This window comes from Argentina silus (assembly GCF_951799395.1).
Source record: "Argentina silus genome assembly, chromosome: 8".
Lineage (NCBI taxonomy): Eukaryota > Metazoa > Chordata > Actinopteri > Argentiniformes > Argentinidae > Argentina > Argentina silus.
Window position 1 is genome coordinate 22184017 of NC_139662.1, and position 10000 is coordinate 22194016.

A 10000-nucleotide genomic window follows, 5' to 3' on the forward strand; every position below is an offset into this window, starting at 1 on the left:
TCACACCTAAGTACATTCCACACACACATTGTGCATGAAAACACACATTCACACCGAAACGGAAAGGTAAAGATGTGCAGGTGTCTCTCTCACTGGCTCAGGACCCACTTAGGCTCCGCCCCTCCTGGTATTATTGATGAAGGTAACCGACGACATGAGGAAACACACACACACACACACACACACACACACACACACACACACACACACACACACACACGCACACACACACACACACACACGCACACACACCCACACGCACACACCCAGACACACACACACACACACACACACACACACACCCACACAAACCTCCTTGTGCTCGGTGTTATATAACAGTTTTTTCCGTGCGTATTAGCCCTCCCTGTTGCAGGGCAGATATGGTTCGACCAGCAGATTCCAACATTTCAGTGAAGGTTGTGTGTTAACATGCTCTGACCCAGAGGAGGTGCTCTTGCCCCCTTTTTACGGCCCCGTGCCCCTTTTTAATCCTCGGACTGAGAGAGTGCCAGGCAGTCGTTTTCCGAAGGACCAGAAGAGGAACCGAAAGCCCACCGCTCATAGAGAAACACTTCACTGTGGAGTCCAGTTGTGTTGAGCTCGTGTAAGTGTTGATAAGGCATTCCGGTGTACAGTGTCTGCCGTTGCGGTTGGCAGCATTGACGCAGTCGGACCGGTTTTCCTCTGATTGCTTCATGCTGTAAATGTCATCCAGAACCAGCGAGCTCTGACCGCAGACTAACCACAATAGCAGAACTGGCACCATGTAAAAGGGATTGTTCATCCAAAAATACATTCGGGGGAGAATCTGAAAGCCTTAATCTCATAGGAACGATTGGCACCATGGTGAGGGGATTTTAGCGTGACGTATGAGGAAGAGTGGAGGTTTATCGTGCCGCTGATCATCTTCTATTGGTGTTGCTTGTTTTCATCAAATTCGTTTTTTTTTATTTATTTTTTTACAAACTCCTACAGCTGGAGGCATACTTGCATGGCTACACACCCACACACACACACACACACACACACACACACACACACACCCACACCCACACCCACACCCACACACACACACACACACACACACACACACTCCAGGCAGTGTAACACAGGGCAAAGCCATCAGGTCGGGGACATGGCTCGGGTTGAGGAATTTGAGTGTGAGACAGTGGAGAGATTTCACAATTTCCACACAGGACCTTTAGTCCTTAGTCTCTCCCAGAGAGGCAGACTCGTTTCTGAGAGAAAGAAAAAAGAGCAAATGGAAGAAAGAGAACATCTGTATTATTAACAAGGGAAGCCTCAGCCCGGGCAGTTAATGTGTCATTTCTATTGGGCGTTGTTAACATTCGCTTTTATGGCCGTAGTAATGGCGTACTGGAGCGCTGCAGGGCGATTGGCTGAATGGTGCAGTAAGTACAGTGAAGGGCGTTGGTGGAGCGCAGCCCTGATTCGCTCCCCGGGCTGCAGCCAGGGCCCCAGCGCCAGAGCTCCGAAGCCTGGCGAGAGGACCAGTGATGGAGGGGTGGGAGTCCAAGGAAAACAGAGGGTCGGGCACAGAATCACCAGCGAGCATCTTTTGGAAGGTTGCCCCACACACACACACACACACACACACACACACACACACACACACACCCCACCCCCCTCACCCGTCTCCGACCTGTGCTCAACATTCTGTTCCATTGTAAACAATCTCTCTGTTTTCCCCATGTAGCTTTGGGAAACGTGATGTCTGTAGGGACATGGGGACGTAAACGGGAACATGTGGGGTCTTCATAAAAGAGCGTGGTGGAGTCAGAGGGGTGTGGAGGGACAGGGACTGCTCAGAGACTGTGAGAGAGGGGGGGGGGGGGCGGGGGGGGTGATACATTAGAAATGAAATCGTAAAATGGAAAATGGAGTTCTATGGAGCGGAGGGATTAATGATGTTACTGTGTATAGGTTTATGATGAAAACATATCTAAAATGCACTCTGTTTTCTTAACGCACTGTTGCTGTTTTTTTTACCTACTGACCATGCTGTGTGTTTGAATAGCTTATGCCACTGCCATGAAGACAGTATGTTCAGTTTTGTTCAGCGCTTTTGATGCAATTTTTCCTGCTTGAAAAAAAAATGCATGTTTTTACAAAATTGTACATGGAAAAAAAAGAATATTGTGGTACCTCGTTGGTTTCCTGCTGTTTGTTATTGTTTTCCTGTTTTGTCATGGGAGAAAAATATCATGTGTAGATTAGCCTTGTTTAACATCAAGGAAGGTTTGGTCGACTTGGACCAGAGACTGACCAGAGACTGACCAGAGACAGCCCAGCGGGGAGAGAGAGAGAGAGAGCCAAGAGAGAGTCAGGGGAGAGAGAGACAGAGAGAGAGAGAGAGAGAGAGAGAGACAGAGAGAGAGAGAGAGAGACAGAGAGAGAGACAGAGAGAGAGACAGAGAGAGAGAGAGAGAGAGAGAGAGAGAGAGAGCGCTGGGGGAGGGAGAAGGGAGTGAGGCAGAGTAAAGCTGGACGAAGATCATTCCAAACCAACAAGGAGCTAGTGGACCCTCCCCCCCCCTCTCACTCTCTCTCTTTCTACTCACACACACACAAACACACATACACATACACACACACAAACACACATACACATACACACACACACACAAACACACACACACACACACACACACACACCAAATAATCAAACTGCAGCCTCGAGACATGCTGGTTGCCAGTTGGAGGGAGGAAACACACACTGGTTCTACTTGGCCTCCCCCTCAGTATCTTCCCTCCCTCCCTCCCTCCCCCTGTTCTTCCCGTTCACTCACCCACACAGCCCTCTCTCTTTCTCTCCTTCTCCTCCTTCTGCCTCAGTGCTGGGGGAGATGGACCCTTTGATGTTACATACTTGTGAGAGACATAGGGAGTGATGTGGGGGCGGGGGGGGGGGGGGGGGGGGTGGGTCAGGCCAACCCTGGATCAGCACACCAGCTTCTTTATTGGGCCCTGATAACGAGCAACGGCCAACAGCTGAGCGGTCTCACCAGGTCCGGCGAGGAGCTAGCCTACGGCACAGGTCCAAGATCAGCTTCCTCTCCCCAAATCATAACTTTGAACATCAGATGGAGAAACACAAAATTGTCCTTTATCGGTGGCAAATCACATCCTATTCTCGTTAACGATTTGACAATGCCATGTTTGCGGAGAAGAGAGAAAGGCTCACTGACAGGCTTATGTTGTTATAACGACAGCACGCACACACACATGAAACGTATCCTGACAAGGCAGGCAGCGTTCTTTTGTTTTGCTGTCAGTGAGGAAACGCATTGGATTTACAACATTAGCACAGTCAAATGACCTGATTTTTCAATTTTCAATTGCACATTATTACTAGGTAATTGTGTAAACTATGTACTGATGTTATACATGACTAAAAGAACTAGGTGTTGGTAAAAAAAAAAAGGTGGTTATCACTAATGTTGTGGTTCTGTGTTGGATCAAGTTGTTTACCCCCCAGATTAATTTATTCAGGCCTACCTAGTCTAAATGAGTGTGGATGACAGGCCAGAGGAATGAGTGACAACTACTGTCAAATGCTGTATGTTTGTTATGATGACACAGGGTTTGGTGTTGAAAAAATATATATTTCAGATCATGTAACTGTGCAGATGTGCAAAAGATTGTAATGTTTTATATAATCATTCATGAAATATCAAAGTCAAGTTTTTACTTTTGTAATAAAGTAGCACCTTAAAACGTGTTCGTGTTGTCAACGTGAGTTTTGTGTGAGTGACAATCGATTGGTATTGGTTGCAATGACACATCGGTGGTCATGTTTTGTGTCTGCGTGTCTGTATATCAACCGACCATATCTCGTTCGCGACCAGAGGAGGCCTGAGGAGGTCCGACATGTTGTTGAACTGCCTGTAGAAGAGTGCGGAGGGTGGGTGGAGTCAAGCAGGCAAATGAGAACCGTTCACTAGAAAGAACAAATATCCGATAATGTTGTTTACGTGTTACATAATAATAATAACGTAATCATAATGTAACTCCAGCTTGTTGTCACAAAACAACCTTATCGTTCAGTGTTCAAAACGCTACATGACACAGCTCAGGATCAGGAAACACGACTCTCAACTTTCATTTTGATATTCTCTCACATTTGGATATTTGGAGTCGCAATTTCAAATGCATTAAAAACAGCGCAACAGATCGCTATGCCACGGTTTAGAGCATACGCCTACTTGTTACTCTCACTTTTCACCGGCCGGCCGGCGAAATGGAAGTACACACCCCCACACGACCGCAGGAAAAAAAGCGACGGACAGACAAACCCGCCAATCAGCTGTCTCTCTCTGGTGTTTATGTCTCCTAAGGACCAATGGGAATGACCTGGAGGCGGGTCGCTCTGGTCTCCCTGGCTGCACACGCAGGGGAGGGGGGGCGTGGTATTCTTTAGAGAAAAAAAAAAAGCAAAACAATCTTTTATTTCTCCGACTGACCCGTCGGCTTTTCGGGTGTCCCGGGTCGCGAAGAACTCCACACCTTAGACTAGAATAGCGGTAAAATACGGAGACCGATGCGAGACAATCCTGATCAATGTAGTCTATTCAATTCCAACCGTATGCACTAAACAAATCTATAGAAAGCTGGTCATCTTTCTTTAGTCTCACTTGCCCTGCCTGACAATGAATTCAAAACGTCTCCTCGACAAGTCCCCGTTTGGAATGAGGGTCGGCAGCGCCTCCAAACATGCGGGTATGGAGAGTCATGCAGACGGGACCCAGGGGCGCGACGTGAGTGTCACCGCCGTGGACAGCGGTCTCATATTTGCTTGCAAGAACGGCCCCGCCACGGGATCTGTCTTTTACACATTCGTGCTGGACGATGGCTCTTTGAGGGAATGTACGAGAGAGGACATCGTCCTCAATGGGAAAGAACTGTCGTCAGACAGAGAGAAACAGCACGACATGAAAAAAGTAGGTGGCATAAGTTCTCGGTCCATGCAGCGTTTTTTTTCATGACGAGTTGCTTGGAATTGCCATAATGCATGTGTTATACACGGTGTAAAATATTGAGATGAATGAATGCTTCCCCTACTCAATTTCGCTACAGTCTTACAAGTTTTGACATATTTGGGAGGCTACAAGTTGGTAGGTCCATGCGACTGTTGCGCCGAGCCAACGAGCGGGACCGTTCATACGTGTTTTGACACATTTTCATTTAAAGGTTACTTTGTAACGCATAAATACTCAATAAATTCCAGTTAGTCATTATGTGCAACTAGCCTGACGACCATCATATGTTAAGATGGCGGCTCGTTGCATGTTCAAAGTTTAAAGTAAAAAGGGGGCTGGGACTCCAAACTCATTTCCCCATCCCCCATAGCGGCCTGGCAGCTCTCAGATGGGAGGTATCTAGGATCGGCTCTAAGGGGGAGGAAGAAAGTAAAAACAACAAAATAAAAGTAAACTTTTATTTCCTTCCTTATTTTTTCCCCCTGTTTTCATTATTTTGCGTGCATGTTCATTATATGTTGTCTTGTCTCCGAGACATTTAGGCCTACAAAAGCAACCACAGTTTGACATAACACATGCAGGTGTCAACTCAGGGAGGGGAAGTGACTGAAAGGTTCTATTGCAGTGTGATCATTTGATGAATCATGAGTGAATCATTTGGGTGTCAATTTTGCCATCCACAAATCCCTTCCCCCCACTTCACCTTGTAATCTCTCACCACCTAACAAGATAAGAAAAGGTGTCACAAAGTATTGTGGATCAAGCAGTAGATAGGTTCGTGTTGACAGTGCCTCCTATTGGTTGTCCAGAGTCAATGGCACTTCAGTTACACTTAAAAAAAAAACCCTGACACCTGCCTACCGCCTACTGTGATTGGTCCTGAGTGTTGTGTGGCGTGGTTTCAGGCGGGCTGCGGTGGCGAGGAAGACCAGAGAGACATCGGTCTGCCGGCGGTGCTGAAGAGGGGCAGTCCTACACACTGCCTGATCCTAAACGGGCAGACGTCAGACTACCCCATGCACTCAGAGATCAGGACCCCGGGGAACGCAGAGGTACCCAACGGTTGCCAGGCAACGCAGGGGTCACATGTCCCGCCTGAGGAGAGATACCCCCACCCCTCCTCCCACATACCTGTCCCCCGACACAGGTAGGCATCACCTATGACATGTTTATAGATATCGTATTACCACTTGGATATGAGGTTATTACATGGTTAATAACCCCTCTCTATTTGTTGGTGTATAGCCCCAGAGTTTGGTCAATGCCAGTTTAAGTCCAGGCTATTGACTGATTGCATTGGTTGTAGAAGTTGAATGTCGACATGATGCAGGTACACATGTATGTTCAGTGTGATGGAACTCCATATGGTTTTGAATAAAGTCACGACCGTTTCTAACAGTGCATTTTTATGTTTACGTCCACTGAAGGTGACAGTTACACTCAGCGTTCAGAGGCATTGCACACCCATAGCGGACGATGTAGTGAATGAATTTGGCCATTGAATTTGGGCTCAAATAAAAATAGCCTCAGGCATAGGGCGTCTGCATCCTCAAATCCAAACCCAAGTCCTGAATAAACTGAAGTTGAAATGGAATTCACCCTGTGGCTCAAACTATACAGTGGTTTCAGTTTAACTGGTGGTGTGGGGGTGGCCAAGTCAAACGACCACATGTTAGGATTCCAGCGTATTTCAGGAATATCCCCAAGAGGGCCAAAGTTCTTGACCGAGAAAGGTCAAGATTGCCCAATCGTTTGACCGACGTATTGGAGGGATAAAGAGAGATAGGATGGTGACGTTGGTGATCAATACCTTACTCAAACCTTCTCCTTACCTCCGACCCTACTTCTGTTGACCAACTCCCTCAGACTGCAGGCTTGACGTAGGAGAAGCGCAGACCTGGGGTCAGACATCCTGTCTCCAACCCTAACCGTATCCGTTTGAGGGATAGAAAATAAACTGACCCCTTATCAGTGGTAGCTGTACTCTCCCGGCTGGCACCACAAGAGTGGGTTCTGCTATGCAATGTCCGAAGCATCTGTCGTATGATTTTGAAAGCACCGACCCTTTTGATTTTAATCTCGGCTTTATGACTATGTCCTGCGGGGTTCATTGCTTCCAACTGTCCCCTATGTAATCCCTCGTATTGCGTCCTGGTCGCTAGTGAATGTGTCCTGAGCCTGTGTGCTAGGTCTAAGCTCTTGAGTGAATGTGTTTTGAGTGCTAGCTCTGGGCTCTCAGTAGCCTGCCCTGTGTTCGGCCTGTCGTTAGCCTTTGTGCTAGCTCTGGGCTATGGAGTTTGTGTGTTGTTAGCCGTCGTGCTAGTTCATGGCTCTGGTGTGAATGTCTCATTAGCCTGTATGTTCGTGCCGGGCTCTTTTCCCTTTGACATTATCTCCAGTGCCAGGATCAGCCTGTGGATGCGTTAGCATGCCAGGATCAGCCTGTGGATGCGTTAGCATGCCAGGAAGACTGTGCAGAGAGTAGAAAGACCACTGCCTCTGTGTGTGTGTGTGTGTGTGTGTGTGTGTGTGTGTGTGTGTGTGTGTGTGTGTGTGTGTGTGTGTGTGTGTGTGTGTGTGTGTGTGTGTGTATTAGTGTGATGCGCAGCAGTTAGTTGAGAGAGTGAGTGTGTTCATTTGTCATAACACACACACACACACACACACACACACACACACACACACACACTGGTGTGTTGTGCAGGACGCAGCTCCTCTGATAGCGATCGGCTGAGGCTGCACACACACATGACTCAGTCAGAGATGTGTCCTGGGTTCCGGCCAGCTCAGATAGGACTGCTTACATAACAGGGAAAAGGTCTGGGAAAGGCTGCAGGCGCGGGTTATTAACCAGTTAAGTATTTTTCATTTTATAAAAGTCAGTTCAAGCAATTATCTGTGAGGCTGTTTGTGTGTGTGTGTGTGTCTGTGTGTATGTTTGTGTGTCTGTGTGTGTGTTTGTGTTTGTGTGTCTGCGTGTGTGCCTGTGTGTGTGTGTGTTTGTGTGTGTGTGTCTGCGTGTGTGTGTGTCTGCGTGTGTCTGTCTGCGTGTGTCTGCGTGTGTCTGCGTGTGTGTGTGTGTGTGTGTGTGTGTGTGTGTGTGTGTGTGTGTGTGTGTGTGTGTGTGTGTGTGTGTGTTTGAAAGACAGGGGCAAGAGTTGAGTTGTAGTTATACATTAACAACATGCCCTGCAGTAGTCCTTCTCCTAGATCTCCTGATTAAATCCAGTATGCCAGATCAATGGTTTATTTTGTAAAAAAAAAAAGAAATATATTACTGTATATATATTGTACAATAACATTGTACAAAACAATATATAAACATTACAAATAACAAACAAAAGACCAAAAAATAAATAAAAACAGAGAGACAGAAAAAAACAATGTTTTTTACATTTTGTCAAAAACTGTGTGTGTCTGTGTGCGCGTGTGTGTGCGCGCACGCGCGTGTGGTGGGCGGTCTTGATTGATTGATTAACCCGAGTAGGATGTGGGTGTCCCTAGACAGTGTAGAATTTGACCAGTTAATGGTTAAGGATTTGGAGATGGGGAGCTAATCCTCGATCTGTACACCAGGGCTTATACTGCCTGGAGTATTATAGCCTGGTGAGACGCCTGGTGAGAGGCCTGGTGAGACGCCTGCTGCTCACTGTTCCTCTTCCTCATTCATATCAGGGTCATGTGAAGTTCACATGTAGGCTGTCATGTATGATGAAAGAGAGCGTCCGCAGGGAACAGACAAGACTCAACATGCCTTTTTCATGTAATGTGTGTGTGTGTGTGTGTGTGTGTAGACGGATTTTGGTGGCGCCAGCCTTGATTTCAATGTGTATAACTATTTATAGTTGGACATCCTGAAGAAATTGCACCCTCAACATTTGTCAATTCCTTTGCGGTTGTAATGTGTGTGAAGAAATCGCACCCTCGCCATTCCTTTGCGATTGTAATGTATCTCACACCGTGTCCTATGTTGGGAATGATATTTAAGGAGTTTGGCGTTTGGCGCGTCACGGGCACCATTGTCCCGTGTTGTCCTTGACGCATGCTAACGTGTGGTTAAAACAGTCATATGTTGCTTTGAAACTGTTAAATAGTTTATTTTGTTGATACTCTATTCTCATTCTTCCTCTGTGCATTAATGTGATGTTGTGCTAGATAAAGGTTATGTTAATACAGCACGACATCATCGTTGCCAAGTTCTCCCATTTAATGTCTAATGTTAACATGCATCGTTAACGACACGTAGAACGAGTCATCAGCTTAACTTGAGGGCATAGTAAAAATAGTATTTTGGGTTTTCTCAATGGAATCTAGGATCCGATATGATCGGTTGTCTGTCACACAGGGATGAGCAAAGCATTATCAATTATTATTAATCATGAAATATCTTTTGGAGTCAGACACAACGTAATGTTAACTTGTGTTAGTTGGTCATGTGACCACTTGTGTTGAGTTTGTTCGATCATGTCCATAACTGTTTGAAGTCGTCACTGGGAATAAATATATGTCTTATGTTTGACCCGTCATCTATTCCTCACTGTTTTATTTTCATATTCTATATATGTGTCTGTATATTTATGTGTATGTTTGTGTGCGTGCTTGCTTGCATGCGTGTGTGTGTGTGTGTGTGTGTGCATGCGCGTGTGTGTGCACGCCGGCATGCATGCGAGAGCCAACCCACGCAGCTGCTATGCTGACCTTTCACCTCAGATAGCCGGATCTGAATCGGCCCTTTCCCTACATGCTGACCACTCCCTTACGGCACTTCTGCCAGAACAACAAACACCGGTCGCCAGATTCGGTAACGGAGGAGATTGCACAACGCAACGTTACATAATGATCGGGCCATTTTCAGTCCTGCCCTTTGTTGCTACGTTGACCTTTTCCCTGAGCTCCCGGACTCACCCTGCTCATGTTCAACTTGGCTTCTGCTCTGCAGCGTGGAAGCACCAGCCAGTTGCTTTTAACAGGGACATCAGCATCTAATGTTCATCAGATAA

The 10000-nt window shown here is 46.7% G+C and overlaps 2 protein-coding genes across 2 annotated transcripts in view; both read left to right on the forward strand.

Annotated features, from left to right (window-relative positions):
- The window catches only part of LOC310808342 (uncharacterized protein), a 46303-nt gene extending 42561 nt beyond the window's left edge, over positions 1-3742 (forward strand). Inside the window, 1 exon segment of the mRNA XM_083675187.1 lies at positions 1-3742. This exon segment is cut by the window's left edge and continues 504 nt beyond it. The gene's annotated coding sequence lies outside the window, so the exon portion shown is untranslated.
- Positions 3743-4489: 747 nt separating this feature from the next.
- The window catches only part of slc2a4rg (SLC2A4 regulator), a gene marked incomplete at its 3' end in the record, with an annotated part of 16486 nt that continues 10975 nt past the window's right edge, over positions 4490-10000 (forward strand). Inside the window, exons 1-2 of the mRNA XM_083674785.1 lie at positions 4490-4961; positions 5906-6147. Of these exons, the coding sequence (XP_083530911.1) occupies positions 4671-4961; positions 5906-6147 (533 nt within the window). The 5' untranslated portion in view covers positions 4490-4670. The remainder of the gene's footprint in view (positions 4962-5905; positions 6148-10000) is intronic.